Source organism: Oncorhynchus keta, chromosome 4 (assembly GCF_023373465.1).
Source record: "Oncorhynchus keta strain PuntledgeMale-10-30-2019 chromosome 4, Oket_V2, whole genome shotgun sequence".
NCBI lineage: Eukaryota > Metazoa > Chordata > Actinopteri > Salmoniformes > Salmonidae > Oncorhynchus > Oncorhynchus keta.
Window position 1 is genome coordinate 69,910,815 of NC_068424.1, and position 19,855 is coordinate 69,930,669.

The 19,855-nt window shown below is 42.5% G+C and overlaps 2 protein-coding genes across 6 annotated transcripts in view; one reads left to right on the top strand and one right to left on the bottom strand.

The window, feature by feature from the left end:
• Nucleotides 1-16,525, top strand: part of syce3 (synaptonemal complex central element protein 3) — a 49,789-nt gene extending 33,264 nt beyond the window's left edge. For 2 of the 5 annotated variants that reach the window (XM_052514311.1, XM_052514345.1), the window contains exons 3-6: nucleotides 6,012-6,099; nucleotides 6,349-6,424; nucleotides 6,850-6,901; nucleotides 11,914-16,525. In XM_052514311.1, coding sequence (XP_052370271.1) covers nucleotides 14,273-15,706 — 1,434 coding nt within the window. In that variant the 5' untranslated portion in view covers nucleotides 6,012-6,099; nucleotides 6,349-6,424; nucleotides 6,850-6,901; nucleotides 11,914-14,272 and the 3' untranslated portion in view covers nucleotides 15,707-16,525. Of the gene's footprint in view, nucleotides 1-4,650; nucleotides 5,490-5,617; nucleotides 5,715-6,011; nucleotides 6,100-6,348; nucleotides 6,425-6,849; nucleotides 6,902-11,913 lie in introns of those variants that run through there. The other 3 variants (XM_052514306.1, XM_052514333.1, XM_052514322.1) reach the window with 3 other exon arrangements.
• A 95-nt stretch (nucleotides 16,526-16,620) lies between these two features.
• On the bottom strand, nucleotides 16,621-19,848 carry LOC118373463 (protein Wnt-8a-like). Its single transcript, XM_035759595.2, has 6 exons — nucleotides 19,511-19,848; nucleotides 19,368-19,401; nucleotides 18,902-19,040; nucleotides 17,824-17,949; nucleotides 17,577-17,719; nucleotides 16,621-17,390 (listed from the first exon to the last, which is right to left on the bottom strand). Exons 1-6 carry the CDS (start codon nucleotides 19,579-19,581, stop codon nucleotides 16,833-16,835), a joined length of 1,071 nt encoding a protein of 356 aa, XP_035615488.1. The 5' UTR covers nucleotides 19,582-19,848; the 3' UTR covers nucleotides 16,621-16,832.
• Nucleotides 19,849-19,855: the final 7 nt, after the last annotated feature.

Here is a 19,855-nt window from a genome sequence, read left to right on the forward strand (position 1 = left end):
GTTCTCAATGAGGCAGGCAGCACTGGCTCTGTGCTCCAGGTCCTCTCTCCATGTCTATGAGCAGCAGAGGGTGTGTGTGTGTTCTCAATGAGGCAGGCAGCACTGGCTCTGTGCTCCAGGTCCTCTCTCCATGTCTATGAGCAGCAGAGGGTGTGTGTGTGTTCTCAATGAGGCAGGCAGCACTGGCTCTGTGCTCCAGGTCCTCTCTCCATGTCTATGAGCAGCAGAGGGTGTGTGTGTGTTCTCAATGAGGCAGGCAGCACTGGCTCTGTGCTCCAGGTCCTCTCTCCATGTCTATGAGCAGCAGAGGGTGTGTGTGTGGTGGTCTATCATCTCCTTAACTCCTGGGAAGGAGCAGCATCATAGAATGGAAAGAGCCACTAGTTTGTTTATGACGTGTTGGCATTCATTGTCATGAATCTTTCCCTGGACGCAGATCTGCAGAGTGGTCACTAGCTGGTGTAGCGTGGTTCGTTCTGCGTTGTGTACTTTTAATTAGGATGCTGCCACAACTGGAGGTCTGCTAGTTGAATTATTTTTATTTGCCCTGCACACGAAGAGACAACACACATTATGTTAACCCTTGGTGCGGTCCTCGCTCTCAGGCACCTGCGCAAGCACATGGACACTCACTCAAACACTGTCCCAAGTACTCACAAGTTACAATAGATACCCTAGTTAGCGAGCTCAGTGAAACTTGTTAACATAAATCTTTATATTATCCACATTGTAACAAACTTATGGTAGCATAACAGTACATTGTGTAACATTATGACAGTTTTATATTAAACAATTTCGGAGCCAAGGACAACATACCTTGCTAGCCGAAGGTCAGGCAAAAGAGAACAATAAGGGGGTATGGAAATACAGGTAACCCGCGATGGACCAAACCAAAACATACAAAACTTTTACACTCACATGTATGTACAATATTGATATGAAAAAGTGTTTGTACACCAAAGAAAAACATTAGCTATGCAGCTGTAATTAAATAAAAAAATACACTGAATTATTATTATTATTATCAAATTATTAACATCCCCTCTTGACCTGGCCTATTTGAATTGGTCATTGTGTGCAACTTGGTATATAATCTAGGGGAACAACATCACACTGCTACATTGGCACAGCCATAAAATCTGATTTTAAACCTAACATTAACCACATCACTAACCCAAATGCCTAACCTTACATTAAGACCAAAAAGTAAAAACAAATTCTTAGGAATTTTTATGATATAGCCGATTTTGACTTTGCAGCTCGACCATCTAGCTCTAGCGGATATCGCTCAGTTCTGCCTCCAGGGAAAGATTCATGACAATAATGTCAAATTGCAATATGTTAATGATTCAAAGCAACCGTTTTTATTGCAATATCAAATTATTTCTGGGTAACAATTAAGTACCTTGCTGTGATTATTTTCCATTAAAATGGTCAAAATAAACAAATATTGCTTCTTAGCAAAGAGCAATTGACATTCACACTTGTAATCAAACACATTTTTCTCTCAGTTTAATGATCATAATTAAAAAATTACAGGTATAATATTTTAAACGACCAGTATAATATGTACAACACTACATTTAACTTACAACATGCAGCTTCATAACGTTAACCTTATAACATGAAAATAAACCCTCCATGGTGAATTAGCTTAAGATGGCGCCAACAAAGGGGCCGCCTCGCTTCTAGTTCTCAGGAAACTTTGCAGTATTTTGTTTTTTTAATGTATTATTTCTTACATTATTAGCCCAGAAAATCTTAAGTGTTATTACATACAGCCGGGAAGAACTTTGGATATCAGAGCGACATCAATTTACCAGCAGTACGACCAGGAATATGACTTTCCCGAAGTGGATCCTTTGTCCGAACCACTCAGGGCATTTGAACTGATTCCAGAGGTTCACCCAAAACAATGTCACCTCAGAAGAGGAAGATGGAGCGGCCTTCTGGTCAGACATCGGAGGCGCGCACACCACCCACCGCTTCCGAGTATATTACTTGCCAATGTCCAGTCTCTAGACAACAAGGTAGATGAAATTAGGGCAAGGGCTGCTTTCCAGAGAGACATCAGGGATTGTAACATACTCTGTTTCACGGAAACATGTCTCTCTCGGGATATACTGTCGGAGTCGGTACAGCCACCGGGATTCGTTTCGCGCCAACAGAAATAAACATCTCTCCAGGAAGAAGAAGGGCAGGGGTGTGCGTTTCATGATTAACAACTCATGGTGTAATTGTAACAACATACAGGAACTCAAGTCCTTTTGTCCACCTGACCTAGAATTCCTCACAATCAAATGCGACTGCATTATCTCACAAGGGCAGTGTGCCTCCACCTTACCTGACACCCTAGACCCACTTCAATTTGCATACCGTCCCAATAGGTCCACAGACGATGCAATCACCATCACACTGCACACTGCCCTATCCCATCTGGACAAGAGGAATACCTATGGAAGAATGCTGTTCATTGACTACAGCTCAACATTCAACACCATAGTACCCTCCAAGCTCATCATTAAGCTTGAGGCCCTGGGTCTCAACGCCACCCTGTGAAATTGGGTCCTGGACTTCCTGACGGGCCGCCCCCAGGTGGTGAATGTGGGAAACAACATCTCCACTTCGCTGATCCGCAACACTGGGGCCACACAAGGTGCGTGCTCAGTCCCCTCCTGTACTCCCTGTTCACCCGTGACTGCGTGGCCATGCACGCCTCCAACTCAATCATTAAGTTTTCAGACAAAACTGAAATGGTCCACTCACATAGACAGTGTGGTCAAGAAGACGCAACAGCGCCTCTTCAACCTCAGGAGGCTGAAGAAATTTGTCTTGTCACCTAAAACTCTCACAAACTTTTACAGATGCACAATTGAGAGCATCTTGTCGGGCTGTATCACCTGTAGCAACTGCTCCGCCCACTTTAATAATGTTAACATATCTTGCGTTACTCATCTCATATGTATATACTGTATTTTACACCATCTATTGCATCTTGCCTATGCCACTCAGTCATTGCTCATCCATACGTGTATTCTTATTCCATTTCTTTACTTAGATTTGTGTGTATTAGGTAGTTGTTGTAGAATTGTTAGATATTGCTGCACTGTCAGAACTAGAAGCACAAGCATTTCGCTACACTCACAATAACATCTGCTAACCATGTGTATGTGACCAATAACATCTGCTAACCATGTGTATGTGACCAATAACATCTGCTAACCATGTGTATGTGACCAATAACATTTGATTAGATTATTTGGCCACCTAATAAAAATCTGGTTCCTTCTCTTCTCCCTACCAGCTTCATTATTTCAGTTATCTCTTCCCTTGTACACCTTTTTTATTTGTTTTTCCGTTATTTAACAAGGTAAGTCATTGAGAACACACACACACACACACACACACACACACACATGCACACACTGTGTCTCCTGCACTGCTGGTTCTGGTCAGAGTGGTGTGTGTAGTGGTCTATCATATCCTTCACTCCTGGGGAACTCTGCATCAGCAACACAGCACTAGCTGGCACAACCACAAAGTCATAAAATTGGATGTTAAACCTAACCCTAGCCTCAACCCTAACCACACTGCTAACCCTAATGCCTAACCCTAACCTTAAATTAAGACCAAAATGCACATTTTTGTTTTTAGGAATTTTTAAAATATAGATTATTGTGACATTGCAGCTGGAAGAGCAATTCCTCAAGCAAGAATTTAGCTAGGACTGTCTGGGAGTGGTCTGAGTGGGGAAGGGAGAACTGAAAAATAGCTGTTATTGGCAGAGAGATTTGGAACTATACCTTAAATTTGCAATGGTCTATTCCAGGCAAGCCAAAACGCCATCCCACAAAAACAGGCTGAAATTTCAGGTGGCCTTTTCAAACAGCTCGTACACTAAAAGGGCGTCATCATTTTCACAATTTCAACATATTATTCCAATATCATATTGTGGAAATGTATATAAAACACAGCAACATCTTGTTTTTGACTACACTGGGCCATTAAGGCATCAAGTCAACAAATGGGTGTGTATCTGTGCACAGCCAATAAACCCTACAGCCTGAGTCCCTGATCTGTTTGTAAACTGTAACCTGCTGTAGACAAAAGCACCTGCTAACTAGATGACCAATGTTTAATTGCCTTTGCACGCTAAGCTGAAAACCCTTGAATTCCCCTGGCTGGTCTAGTGGTGATGACACCGAGACACAGTGTTGGCAAAGCATTTAATCCAGCCTAGTCACTTTTGACATGACCTCCATCTTTTCCCACTGTCATTCTCTCTCACTATCTGTTCAATAATAATTGTGAGGGGTTCCATTGACGGAGCAGAGAGGAGGCTGTTTGTTTACCTCGCTACCCATGAGGCCAGTGCCCAGGTGTTATGTGTTGCCTTGGTGACGTATCTGAATGTTGTAGACCTTGCCTTGGTTCAGCACTATGAGGGTGTAGGATTGCTCAGAAGAGCCTTGGAACTGACCCACACCAAAAAATACTCCACCCTGAAACACACACAGCTACATTGATACACACAATGTGTGTGTGTTAGTGAGGCCCACCAGGGGAGGGGGATTCCTGACCTTGTTAACCCATCTGAGAGATGCTTCAGCCTGGCCTCTGGTCACTAGTCTACCACCCAATGTCCATGGGGAACAGCAACCGACCAAAATTGTTAGAATGCAAAATAGAAAAAAAACATTGTATCTAGAATCTAGATCCACCAACACTCTAGACCAGTTGTGTCTGGTTGTGCTTGGTCGGTTTTGTAGTGTTTTGTGTGTGGACCCTAAAAGAAGAATGCAACCATGGCCCAAATGTTTGCATACTGCAACAGTGCCATCTAGTGGCATCAGACCCCTACCGTTTCTTTCATTTTACAATCCGTCCATCTCTTACCCTCCTTTCTTTCTGAAATCAATCGTTGTTAATTTAGCTTCCAACTCTCTCCCTCTCTCTGTCACTCTCTCTTGCTGGCCAAACCTCCCACAACCACGCTAGACCCCTCCCCTCAGAGGCCATTCAAAGCTGCAGGCTTTTTTGTAATTCTGACCATGTACTCTGAGATCATACTGTCTGTCTTTTAGCTGCTTGTGTTTCTATTGTAAAAGCAGGACTATTCCGATTTGATCAGCACCATGACAATAAGGAATAGGAGGATAGTGGTTTAGAGCAGGGTTTCTCAAACTCTGTCCTGGGACCCCCTGGGTGCACATTTTGGTTTTACCCTAGCACTACACAGCTGATTAAATAATCAAAGCTTGATGATGAGTTGGTTATGTGAATCAGCTGTGTAGTGTTAGGGCAAAAACCTAAATGTGCACCCAGGGGGGCCCAGGCCCGAGTTTGGGAAACCCTGGTTTAGCGGTAGATCAAGCTCACCGATGTAAAATTAGAACAGAAAATCAGAACAGATTACATTTGAGTCATTTAGCAGACACTCCTACATACTGGGACAATCAGTGCATTCTATGAGGTAGCATTCAACTAAGGTAGGTAAAACCATATAATTAAAATGACTAGAACGGACGGACATGGGCCTAATATAATTCAATGGTACCTTAGTTAAAACAACCTATCAGATCATACCTCTGCAACATCTTAAATGCTTATCCCCCAGCCCTTTCTGTCCTCCTGATTGACCGAAGCAAGAAGCCTGGACAGTCTGCTCCCTCCAAGAAACAACCTCCTCACCATCACCTTAACATCTCCTACAAGTTACTATCTGTCAACTGTCTGTTGCCCTGTTGATTTAGTCTCCTAGTCTGTTTATTCAGGTCAGGTCTTTTCAATTCAATATTAATACCCAAGGGGCAATTAGAAAGGCATTGTCAGTGTGTGGAGACCCATTATGCTACATACTGTAGTTGCCTGGCAAAGACAAAGAAAAGTTAGCTTCGGTAGAAACAGATAGCCACCATTATGGCTACTATTGACTAGTAGGTTGAGAATGCAATGTGTTGCCTAACTTCTATCTTTCTTGTGTCTGTTTGGTGACTACCCACGGTGTCCAGAAGAGGACAGTCCATTCAGCTCTCCCCAGCCCGCCATAGTGAAGCCACCTCAACTAAAGGCCCCAAAGCCACCAGACTATTCTAACGGGTAACCTAACCTTGACCTCTCCATTCCCATTAACCCCTTGGCTGTACCTCAACAGTCTAAAGGTGCTCCTTCCCCTTCTCAGTTTTACTATTGAAAGACAGTCTTGATGACAACAATGAAAGGAATTGTGTTTTTACCGGTTCAAGTTCACTCAGTAAATTCTGAGTGAGAATTAGAGGAGAATAATTGAGATGAAGATCAAGCCAATATTCCTAACATATTGTACTAGAATATTTTCTCTACCAACAGATCCAGCTCCAGTAAACCTCCTACTCCTCCTCACCCTCCTTCAAATGTCCCCAACACAAAACCAGGCACTTGGAAGGTGAGCGGACAAATCAATCAAACACTCTTTTTACAGTATATCAGTAGTTACATCAGCAGAGCCTTTTATGGAAAAAAAAAACACACAAAGTTTTAATGAGAATGATAAACTGCATGTAATTAGTATCACTGGCCACTAGATGGCTCTGTTGCAGTATGCAAACATTTGGGCCATGGCTGCATTCTTTTAGGGTCCACAAACAAAACACAACAAAACCGACCAAGCACAACCAGGCATAAAACCCCCATAGATACAGTGCCTATGAATTGAACAGCATTCAAAAACAGGTGTAATGACCGGTGTGTGCGGTCTAGTGTGTTGGTGGATCTAGATTCTAGATACAATGGGTGTTTTTTCTTTATTTTTTGCATTCTAACAATTTTGGTCGGTTGCTGTTCCCCACTCATGGACCCTGGGTGGTATAGAGGACTAGTGACCAGAGGCCAGGCTGAAGCATCTCTCAGATGGGTTAACAAGGTCAGGAATCCCCCACCCCTGGTGGGCCTCACTAACACACACACACACACACACACACACAGTGTGTATCAATGTAGCTGTGTGTGTTTCAGGATGGAGTGTTTCTGGTGAGGGACAGTTCCAAGGCTCTTCTGAGCAGTCCTATACCCTCATAGTGATGTGTGGCTTGGTACCAATGTCATGTCAAATTTAGAGAAACACTTCAGTACACACAATATATATATGTATATATGGATCTCTCTCTGCTCTCTCTCTCTCGCTCTATATATATATATATATATTACCTTGTCTCTCTATATAGCACATCTCTCTCTCAATAGCTAAATATATATCTAGCTATCGAGAGATGTGCTATATATAGAGATCCATCATTTTGGGGTAGCATGTAGCCTAGTGGTTAGAGCCTTGGGCCAGTAACTGAAAGGTTGCTAGATCGAATCCCTGAGCTGACAAGGTAAAAGTTCGTGATACTGCTCCTGAACAAGGCAGTTAACCCACTGTTCCTAGGCCATCATTGTAAATAAGAATTTGTTCTTAACCAACTTGCCTAATTAAAGAACATTTAAATCATGCTCTTTCTTTGCCTTTTCATAAGAAGATTGAACAGCTTTTCCATGGCTACACTTACTCCAGCATCAGACACACCACATCACGGTTATTATAAACCACTGACTGATACAGTACACGCACGCAGCGAAGCACATCCCATGGGCATGTGTGACACGTACTCCTCAGCCTGAAGTGTCCCGCTTGCGTCACCTCCTTAGCTAGCGTTTGAGGTGTTGCGATCGGCTAAGACTCTTGAAGGAGGACGGTCACGTGTGTCTGCTAGGCAGAGGTCCCGAGTTCGCACCAGGTATGGGTTGAAGTGGTACTCGCTAAGCAAGCAGCGCGACGTCCTTTACACGCACACGTGACCATGTCCAAACCAACGGTATTTATATGTGGGTGACTATAATTTCCACCCTCTGTAACGGACCGATTAAATGGTCTCAGTAAAATACTTTCAAGGAGGTTTTTGTGTGGTAGACTTATTTAAGGAACCAGAGTTGCTTCACAATTGTTACTTTATCTGAATATAAATTTAAATAGTTTTGACTTTGGACTTGAATCGTGTGAAATTATGAAGATCGCTCTCTTCTGTAATGTTAGAGTTACAGCATAGATCATTAAATAAATGTAATTGACCATCTTAGTTTTATCACAGAAAAAATATATTCATGAAAGCAAGAGCAACTGCACATACACACACCTACATACAAAACCAACGAACCCTCACACACCCACAAATACACACACACACATTCTCAACACCAGCACAACCCCTCACACCAATGCACACTCACACACCAGTGTTATGTTTGAGACCGATTCAAGACCAAGACTGGAGAACATTGAGTCTGAGTCAAGACCAAGACCGGGGGGGACCGAGTCAAGACCAAGACCGGGGGGGACCGAGTCAAGACCAAGGCGGGGTGGATGAGTTAAGACCGAGACTGGAGAACATCGAGTCTGAGTCAAGACCAAGACCGGGGGGGACCTAGTCAAGACCAAGACGGGGGGGACTGAGTTAAGACGAGACTGGAGACCATCGAGTCTGAGTCAAGACCAAGACCGGGGTGGACCGAGTCAAGATCAAGACGGGGGGGACCGAGTCAAGATCGAGACTGGGAGGGGGGACAAGGGGTCTGAGATCGAGTGAAGACCATACAAATGTGAGTCCAATTCAAGTCTATGATTGGAATTTTGTCAAATCAACACATAGTAAGAGTTGAAAACGTCCAGTATTTCTGTGTTCATATTTCATAACAACATATGGATTCTTTAGACATTCAGAATAGTGACAAAATGCATGTTGAGGAAAAATAGAGCCACTCTACAAATCATTACTAACACAGAGAGGAACAATGGGCCTTCTACACCTTCAGATTTGTCAACCAATCACATTTTGACTTCATGGGTGGGACCGTTGTTTTTACAAAAACGTATAGAAACTTCTGCCTTATTGAAGGCCAACAGGTCACTGCGCAATAGCCACCAATTGTGCAAGTTGCCGCACTTAAAAAGAAGAGAGAGGCCTGTAATTTTCATCATAGGTACACTTCAACTATGACAGACAGAATGAGAAGAAAAAAAATCTAGAAAATCACATTGTAGGATTTTTTATTAATTTATTTGCAAATTATGGTGGAAAATAAGTATTTAGTCACCTACAAACAAGCAAGATTTCTGGCTCTCACAGACCTGTAACTTCTTCTTTAAGAGGCTCCTCTATCCTCCACTCGTTACCTGTATTAATGGCACCTGTTTGAACTTGTTATCAGTATAAAAACACTTGTCCACAGCCTCAAACAGTCACACTCCAACTCCACTATGGCCAAGACCAAAGAGCTGTCAAAGGACACCAGAAACAAAGTTGTAGACCTGCACCAGGCTGGGAAGACTGAATCTGCAATAGGTAAGCAGCTTGGTTTGAAGAAATCAACTGTGGGAGCAATTATTAGGAAATGGAAGACATACAAGACCACTGATAATCTCCCTCGATCTGGGGCTCCACGCAAGATCTCACCCCGTGGGGTCAAAATGATCACAAGAACGGTGAGCAAAAATCCCAGAACCACACGGGGGGACCTAGTGAATGACCTGCAGAGAGCTGGGACCAAAGTAACAAAGCCTACCATCAGTAACACTACGCCGCCAGGGACTCAAATCCTGCAGTGCCAGACGTATCCCCCTGCTTAAGCCAGTACATGTCCAGGCCCGTCTGAAGTTTGCTAGAGAGCATTTGGATGATCCAGAAGAAGATTAGGAGAATGTCATATGGTCAGATGAAACCAAAATAGAACTTTTTGGTAAAAACTCAACTCGTCGTGTTTGGAGGACAAAGAATGCTGAGTTGCATCCAAAGAACACCATACCTACTGTGAAGCATGGGGGTGGAAACATCATGCTTTGGGGCTGTTTTTCTGCAAAGGGACCACGACGACTGATCCGTGTAAAGGAAAGAATGAATGGGGCCATGTATCGTGAGATTTTGAGTGAAAACCTCCTTCCATCAGCAAGGGCATTTAAGATGATACGTGGCTGGGTCTTTCAGCATGACAATGATCCCAAACACACCGCCCGGGCAACGAAGGAGTGGCTTCGTAAGAAGCATTTCAAGGTCCTGGAATGGCCTAGCCAGTCTCCAGAACTCAACCCCATAGAGAATATTTGGAGGGAGTTGAAAATCTGTGTTGCCCAGCAACAGCCCCAAAACATCACTGCTCTAGAGGAGATCTGCATGGAGGAATGGGCCAAAGTACCAGCAACAGTGTGTGAAAAACTTGTGAAGACTTACAGAAAACGTTTGACCCCTGTCATTGCCAACAAAGGGTATATAACAAAGTATTGAGATAAACTTTTGTTATTGACCAAATACTTATTTTCCACCATATTTTGCAAATAAATTCATAAAAAATCCTACAATGTGATTTTCTGGATTTTTTTTCTAATTTTGTCTGTCATAGTTGAAGTGTACCTATGATGAAAATTACAGGCCTCTCTCATCTTTTTAAGTGGGAGAACATGCACAATTGGTGGCTGACTAAATACTTTTTTGCCCCACTGTACTATATGTAAACACCACAGGAATCCTCTTACATTTGGGAACTTTAAAGTCCTATTGATCAAACAACCAAGAAAAGGTAGGCTCTCTCTCTCAGTTATGCACATCAACAACAACAAGATCAACAACTAATGCTAGCCAGAGTAAGATGAGCTCAAATCTAATGAAGGAACATTAGATAAAGCCTATCAAACGTTTTCAGCTAGTTGGCTGTCAAAATTGCACTGATGAAAGATGGGGAACCATAGCCTTTTCGTCCTTCTGCAGCTTGCCTGACAATGCATGTTTGTCCCAACCAAGCACCCAAGCTAACTGGATAAAGTTGGCTAGTTTGCTAGCTAGCTACACTACCAGTCAAAAGTTTTAGAACACCTACTCATTCAAGGGTTGTTCTTTATTATTACTATTTTCTACATTGTAGAATAATGATGAAGACATCAAAACTATGAAATAATACACATGGAATCATGTAGTAACCAAAAAAGTGTATTTGAGATTATTCAAATAGCCAACCTTTATGCTTGATGACAGCTTTGCACACTTGTCATTTCTCAACCAGCTTCATGAGGTAGTCACCTGGAATGCATTTCAATTAACAGTTGTGCCATCTTCAAAGTTAATTTGTGGAATTTCTTTCCTTCTTAATGCATTTGATCCAATCAGTTGTGTGGTGACAAGGTAGGGGGGTTATACAGAAGATGGCCCTATTTGGTAAAAGACCAAATCCATATTATGGCAAGAACAGCTAAAATACCAAAGAGAAACGACAGTCGCAGTCGCAAAAACCATCAAGCGCTATGATGAAACTGGCTCTCATGAGGACTACCACAGGAATGGAAGACCCAGAGTTACCTCTGCTGCAGAGGATACATTTATTAGAGTTACCAGCCTCAGAAATTGCAGCCCAAATAAATGCTTCAGAGTTAAAGTATCAGACACATCAACTGTTCAGAGGAGACTGTGTGAATCAGGCCTTCATTGTTGAATTGCTGCAAAGAAACCACTACTAAAGGACAACAATAAGAAGAACAGACTTGATTGGCCCAAGAAACACAAGCAATGGACATTAGACCGGTGGAAATTTGTCCTTTGTTCTGGAGTTCAAATGTGAGATTTTTGTTTCCAACTGCTGTGTCTTTGTGAGACGCAGTGTGTTTGAACGGATGATCTCTGCGTGTGTATTTCCCACTGTAAAGAATAGAGGAGGAGGTGTTATGGTGTGTTTTTTTGTTGTTGCTAGTGACACTGTCTGTGATTTATTTAGAATTCAAGGCACACTTAACCAGGATAGCTACCACAGCATTCTGCAGCGATACGCCATCCTATCTGGCTTGGGCTTAGTGGGACTATGGTGGACAGATAAATACTTAGCATTAGTTTACTGACGATGGTACTGTTTCTACAGGGCTCCCTGGTGTCTCTTTAACTGTCAGTTCAGCGGAGGAGGCAGTGTGGACTTCAGTTTGTCACCCCTAACTTTCCTGTCACAGGCGGTCAAAAGAGTAAGTCTTATAGGCCACAGAGGATGTAAAGAAGAGAAGAGGGAGTGGCCAACTATCGGCCCTGGTCTAAAGTAGCGCACTATATAGCGAATAGGGTGCGATTTGGATGCAAACCTAGAGCTAGTCTGCTTCACTGTGTACGCCTATAGACTTCTCTATACTTAGAAGGTGATGATGAGTGGAAAAATGTATCACTACCCATGTGACTTTAAGTGTTATAGAAGATCATCTGTGATATCAATGTCGCAAACCAGATCTAAGGCCATTATAATTGGTCTTCTCCCTCTGCATCAGACTGGCTGCTATGTGTAGTAACTCAGCCTGCTTAGATATAACATTACATTTCAGACTAATAGGTGTCGTCAAACACAGTTTAATATCTGCCCAGCAACAGTGATTATTAGATGACATGTGATTGTGTCCTGAGTCTCTACGCGTTTAAATAGACAGTCCAATTCTGATATTTTAACCAATCGGACGAGCTCTGAAAAAGACAAGATGTCAAAAGATCTGATGTGATTGGTTAGTGGGACCAATCAGTGGGAAGAAGTTAAGAATTGGGCTAAATGTCTAAACGCAGCCTATGGCTCAAATGATGTTTTATTCAGCCTGTTTCCTGTATTTGATGTCTTATTCATCCTGTTTCCTGTATTTGATGTCTTATTCATCCTGTTTCCTGTATTTGATGTCTTATTCAGCCTGTTTCCTGTATTTGATGTCTTATTCATCCTGTTTCCTGTATTTGATGTCTTATTCATCCTGTTTCCTGTATTTGATGTCTTATTCATCCTGTTTCCTGTATTTGATGTCTTATTCAGCCTGTTTCCTGTATTTGATGTCTTATTCATCCTGTTCCCTGTATTTGATGTCTTATTCATCCTGTTTCCTGTATTTGAAGTCTTAATCAGCATGTTTGATTTGATTTGCCTGAATTTGAAAACCAAACGCATAGAAATAAAATGACATGAATGTAGCTCTAAACTCCATATTATAATCTTCACACTCCAATATGGTGGCCGAACGTCCCACTTGGATCATAGCATTTAAATTTGAATATCTATTGTACTGCATTTCTAGCTACATGGACCAGGCCTGCAGACTGTTGTGATGGCACAGATAGCCAGCCCACCGTGCAGCCCACTGCTGTGTCTGGTATCTCACACTAAGGTGAGAGAGGAGGGGATAGAGGAGGGATGGCTGATCAGTGAACCCCCAGGCATGCAGGGCTGTCTAGGTATGAATACATACCCCTGGGGGGTCTTAACAAAGGCTGCCCCCCAGCCTCCAGGCTCCACCATATTGAGACATTCCTTCATACGGTTGCAGCTGAATGGCACCGTATTACCTATACTGTGAACTGCATTTAATCAGGGCCCAGCTCTGGCTAAAAGTGAACTGAATAGGTAATAAGGTATGTGAAACCTAAGTTAGCCTATAGAGAACAGTGTTACAGTGTGTTGGTTGGTTGACACCCCCCAGGAGCTCTAGGTTACAGTGTGTTGGATGGTTGACCCCCAGGGACTCTAGAGATCAGTATTACAGTGTGTTGGTTGGTTGACCCCCCAGGGACTCTAGGTTACAGTGTGTTGGCTGGTTGACTCCCAGGGCCTCTAGAGAACAGTATTACAGTGTGTTGGTTGGTTGACCCCCCAGGGACTCTAGGTTACAGTGTGTTGGCTGGTTGACTCCCAGGGCCTCTAGAGAACAGTATTACAGTGTGTTGGTTGGTTGAGCCTCTAGAGAACAGTGTTAGTGTGTTGGTTGATTGACCCCCAGGGCCTCAGCAGGTCTCCACTGTGTCACAAATGTCACACAGAGATGTCAGATGGTCCAGCACCACCTCAGGCAATTGAATACATTTTTGGTGTAATTCCTATTTCTGAATAAGGCTTAAAATACAGGATACAATCTTGCAGATGATGTGCAAAACACAGGGCATGGCCTACAACAATTACTTAATTGACATGTTATATGACCCTAATAGGTTGATTGAGTCTTAATGGAACACATTATTTGAGTGGGGTAGTCAGTAAAATATACTATTGAAAGCATGCCTCCTCCCATATCATGATCTATATCTCCCCTCCTTCTCTTCTCCTCCCACAGCCATACCTCCCTCTCCACAACCACACTCCCCTTCTCTTTCCCACTCAATTCAAATTGAATTCAATTTAATGGTCTTTATTGGCATGGGAAACATATATTTACATTTCCAAAGCAAGTGAAATAGGTAATAAACAAAAGTGAAATAAACAATAAAAAATGTACAGTAAACATTACACTCACAAAAGTTTCAAAAGAATAAAGACGTTTCAAATGTCATATTATGACTATATACAGTGTTGTAATGATGTCCTGTATTTGATGTCTTATTCATCCAGTTTCCTGTATTTGATGTCTTATTCAGCCTGTTTCCTGTATTTGATGTCTTATTCATCCTGTTTCCTGTATTTGATGTCTTATTCATCCTGTTTCCTGTATTTGATGTCTTATTCAGCCTGTTCCCTGTATTTGATGTCTTATTCAGCCTGTTTCCTGTATTTGATGTCTTATTCAGCCTGTTCCCTGTATTTGATGTCTTATTCATCCTGTTTCCTGTATTTGATGTCTTATTCATCCTGTTTCCTGTATTTGATGTCTTATTCAGCCAGTTTCCTGTATTTGATGTCTTATTCATCCTGTTTCCTGTATTTGATGTCTTATTCATCCTGTTTCCTGTATTTGATGTCTTATTCATCCTGTTTCCTGTATTTGATGTCTTATTCATCCAGTTTCCTGTATTTGATGTCTTATTCATCCTGTTTCCTGTATTTGATGTCTTATTCAGCCAGTTTCCTGTATTTGATGTCTTATTCATCCTGTTTCCTGTATTTGATGTCTTATTCATCCTGTTTCCTGTATTTGATGTCTTATTCAGCCAGTTTCCTGTATTTGATGTCTTATTCATCCTGTTTCCTGTATTTGATGTCTTATTCATCCTGTTTCCTGTATTTGATGTCTTATTCATCCTGTTTCCTGTATTTGATGTCTTATTCATCCAGTTTCCTGTATTTGATGTCTTATTCATCCTGTTTCCTGTATTTGATGTCTTATTCATCCTGTTTCCTGTATTTGAAGTCTTATTCAGCCTGTTCCCTGTATTTGATGTCTTATTCAGCCTGTTTCCTGTATTTGATGTCTTATTCAGCCTGTTCCCTGTATTTGATGTCTTATTCAGCCTGTTCCCTGTATTTGATGTCTTATTCAGCCTGTTTCCTGTATTTGATGTCTTATTCAGCCAGTTTCCTGTATTTGATGTCTTATTCATCCTGTTTCCTGTATTTGATGTCTTATTCAGCCTGTTCCCTGTATTTGATGTCTTATTCAGCCTGTTTCCTGTATTTGATGTCTTATTCAGCCTGTTTCCTGTATTTGATGTCTTATTCAGCCTGTTTCCTGTATTTGATGTCTTATTCAGCCTGTTTCCTGTATTTGATGTCTTATTCAGCCTGTTCCCTGTATTTGAAGTCTTATTCATCCTGTTTCCTGTATTTGATGTCTTATTCACTCTCTGCCTCCCACCAGCCAGACCCCCCCCCCTCTCTGTCCTCTCCTCCCCGAGGCAGACCCCTGGGTGGGGTAATATCCTTGCCATCAGTCACTGATCAGGGACCCAGTGGCAGGTTTATGGCATGTCCAGCAGAGAGGGAGAAATAGGGGAGGGTTGAGAGAATGAATGAGTGATCTACAGGGGAGAGGAGAGAGACAATGGAATAGTATTCTGCTATGTTTCTCCTGGTCATGCTCTCTTTCGATCTCTCTGAAAACCGTTAAATGTATTTTAGTGTCACATAAAATCATTGCAACCAATAGAGCGCACCATAGTCGTCGGTGCATGTTCATAGCCAATCAAAACAATGTCCTAATAAGTTAGGTAAAATTGAAATGATCTTGAAACGCATGTTGCCGATAACTACCACCCAGTTTGTAGCATCTATCCAAAAGATGGAGTGCAGCTTTTAAGTGACGATTACTTCATCACACATGTGGCTAGGTTACGCAAAATGCTGCCACGCCATCTTTCATAATAGGCTACAATTAATTACATTGAGATGCATTCCTGACTATAGTCTGGTCTTCACAATGTAGCGTTCCACTTTGATTTATTGTTTATTAACTTTTCAAGTGTGACAACGTACACGGTCACAGCAGTGTCCCGGATTACCATGGCAAACACCTGTAAACACACCGGTAAGGAGGCTTCCTTCAAAAGGCTTGATCCTCATTCCGATCCTTAAACATGACGTCGATACAACGTCCACATCAAAGCGCTGTTAAATCAACGCTGAACCTGAGGCCTGGTGGAGGTGTGAACGGCTACATGGTAACTATGCCCTTCTAGTGTATTCACCACTGCCTGCCTATTCACCTATTATTTTACTGAGTCAATTTAGTGTTGTTCTAATTTGTTTTACAGAAGGATAAAATGCAGTCATTGAGCAAAAATAAATACATTTTCTTAACTGTTTATTCATCAAAAGATGTGTATGTAGTCCCATAAATAATAATTGAGAAGCAAAAAAAAAACGAAGTATATTTTACATTTGTTTATTAAATATTTCCAATGAGTCACATACATAAATATATAATTTACATCCATATAGGCCTACAATAAGACAAACGTGGGTGGGTGACGGGGGAAGTGCAGAACATTTCACATAATCACGTGGAGGACAGTCTTTGTGAATAAACATAGATTTGAAATAAGACAAAAACTCATGATTTAACATTTGCCATCATAATAGTTTGCATAGAATAAAACCACAGGCCTCCCTCTTTTCATTCATTTAGGTCCTCGGTATCTCCTCCTGTAGTTGTGTCCGTGGCCTCCCTCTCTTCTGGCACACACGTGTTTGACCATCACTTGAGAGCAGTTCTCACACTTGACCGTGCAGCACCATTGGAACTTACAGTTACAGCTGCTAACTATCTCTGTCCGCCTCTCCTCCACCCTCAGGCCACACTCATGGCACAGTCGGCGGCAGCTCCTCTTCTCCCACTGGTTCAAGCCCTCGCCTTGCTGCAGGCACTCCCGGCCCTCAGTACCGTGAAGGCCCAGGCTGGCGTTCTGACTGCAGTAGTCCGGAGATTCCTCCAGGTAAATGAGCTCCGTCCGGGCGATGCTGCTGAACGCGTCCGCAATGGCGCCCCTGTTGTCGGCGCTGTTCCCCGACCTCATCCGCCTCTTGTCCATTTCCAGTTTCTGCGCCTGGTCGTGTTTGATTTTGAGGTAGTTGCCGATGTCTCTGAAGTCAGACAGCTGCATCCAGCAGGTCTGAACGGAGCAACTCTCAGACATACCGTGGCATCTGCAGATGCGCTTCATGTTGGCTTTCACCGCCTGATCAACAGACACAGAGAAAATGGGGTTATAGTGGGTATTAACTCAAATGTGATTGCATTGAAGCACACAACCAACGTGTCACAACATGGCCAAATAATGTGTAATAACAAGATTAACCAATGCGTAATACCATGGTCAACCCATGTCTAACGCCATAGCTGTCCATGGAGCGAAATAACTCACCAGTCTACCGGCCTCGTTGTTATGAAGGTTGACAGCCGCCCGTGAGTCCTGGCCAGTCTCAAGCGCGTCCACGTACTGTTTTGACATCCTTTCCCCAAAGTCCAAGTTATCACTGCAGCCGCCCCACAACCACCCACGCCCGCCTGTGGACAGGAGACAAGCAAAAACATGTATGGGCACTCATAGCAGGATGCAAGAATATTATCACCTTCAGGTCTACTCTCTCGGTGTTGTGTGTGTGTGTTACCAATTTGACCATTTCTCGAGCCGTCACAGCCGCAGTTGTCCAGGTCCCCGAGACTACAGTTGCGGGTCAGTGTGTACATGACACCTGCTGCACTGATCGCGTGCACGAAAGAGGTCTCGCTCGTAGCTACAGAAACAGACATCAAACGTATAAATATGTATTCAAATATTTCACAATGTCAGGTAATTATCAATTCATTTTTATGCATTATGTAGCCAAAGCCTCGAACACACCTACAACGTTATGTATAAAATGGTACTCTGCATAATTTGGATATGTGTGTGTAACAGTACTCTTCTTGCGTTGTGTACAATCAGTCATCGACATGGTCCTCCAACGTGCAATGCACGTCTCACCATCCAACTCTGCACTCACGCACTGTACAAAATATATGAACCCCCCCCCCACCAGACACAGTAAATTGCTAGCTAGTACTGGCGGGAATTCTTTAAAACAAAATGCTCAACAAATTTTCTCCAAAAACCGCTGCATCTTGTGTGATGTTCGAATAACATTTACAAACAATTTGATATAAATTGTACATTTAAATCATCACTTGAGAGTATAAAAATCACTTTTGATGTACAGTGCTTGGCAACCAACAACTTACCGCTGGTTTGGTGGTTGTTCACTGGGACGATTCTAACTGGAACATCCCCCCTCGTAAGCAAGCTAGGCAAACCAGCCAATAAGATGCCATGTTGAGTAGGTGAAGGCCAGACAAACTCAAACCAAAAACCAATTGGCTTAACAATAAAGTGGCAAAAGGGGAATCACCGATATAACCCTGTTACATGTGCAACAAAAGCTCAACATTGACCTTCTGCTACCATTTCTGTCAAGCCATCTACTCATACATTCGATTTATCCAACATATGCACGACACACAACGCACTGCAACTGTCTCTGCAACGCAATGCTGCAAGGCAAACGCAGCCTTCCATTGGAAATTAATGGACTTCTGGTGAACCAAAACGAATGAACACTGTAGGTGTGATCAAGGCGTTAGGGCTTCTCAACTCGCATACATGACATTTTATGCATTAGATTAGATTTATTGGGTATCAAAGCTCTGTACCGCTTCGAAGGCCTTTATGAGTTGACAGTTGGAGCGCACTCTCCGGGCAGTTCCACCTGTCCCAAGCAAACTGGTGTTTACATTCCTGGATCCCGCTCTGCGCGCCCACTTGCACGCTACTAGCATACGTCAGATAGGCCTGAGGGGCACACGGAAACAGAGAGGGAGAGAGCATGTTAAATCCACTATTGAATATCCTAAAAAAATAATCATCCAAGTGACATTTGGATGAGGTTAATAATTTCCTGATACTTTTGAATACCCGTTAAATTGTGATGAATATGCTATTAAAGTAGGCTATGCATTCGTCTATCATTACGCACTACTGAAACGATCCTATTGAAAGACCATCAATGTTTCGTGCACTCATGATGCTAGGAGTACCTTTTGGGAATCTTTGCATAATAGTTTGGAGCACTTCCCTAAGGTTACTTATAAAGCAAACAATTCGAATACAAAATCTTACCTTGGGTCCAGTCATCAGAAAATTGTTCAAGGCCCTGAAAGAAATAAGAAAATATAGCCTGAAACAACCTTTTAAAACCGAGACACTAGCTAAATGAAAGCTAAAAACGTTATAAATAAAAGGTGTTAGAAGTGGGGTCTTACCAGGTATGTCCAAGAAGAGTTTTGTGGAGAAGGAAAAGCACCAGGAGCCAAAGGAACGAACAAAAGAGCATTGTTAGTGTTTTTACCTCCGAAACTAAGGGAGAGATCTGGGAATGTGATGAGGACACGCAGCTTTCACCTTTTAATTTAAGAGAAGGAATCAGAAACAAATGGGAACCTTGTCCTTTGTCTCGGGGTTCCGAGGACGCTGATTGGACAATGGCCACATAAATAAGACTGGAGGAAACGCCTATTGGGAACTTCAAACGGTGTCAGGACAAAACAGTTTATTTTCTTCCCTCAGGCGATGACACCAGCAGCCAGATTAATGAGATGATCCCAGCC

Excerpts from the sequence above, each read along its gene's own strand:
- LOC118373463 (XM_035759595.2), bottom strand. The coding sequence starts at position 19,581 with ATGCTCTTTTGTTCGTTCCTTTGGCTCCTGGTGCTTTTCCTTCTCCAC. Across the intron at positions 17,720-17,823 it reads CTCGAGAAATGGTCAAATTG|GCGGGCGTGGGTGGTTGTGG; the intron begins GTAACACACACA and ends TCCTGTCCACAG. Across the intron at positions 17,391-17,576 it reads ACAACGAGGCCGGTAGACTG|GCGGTGAAAGCCAACATGAA; the intron begins GTGAGTTATTTC and ends TCTGTTGATCAG.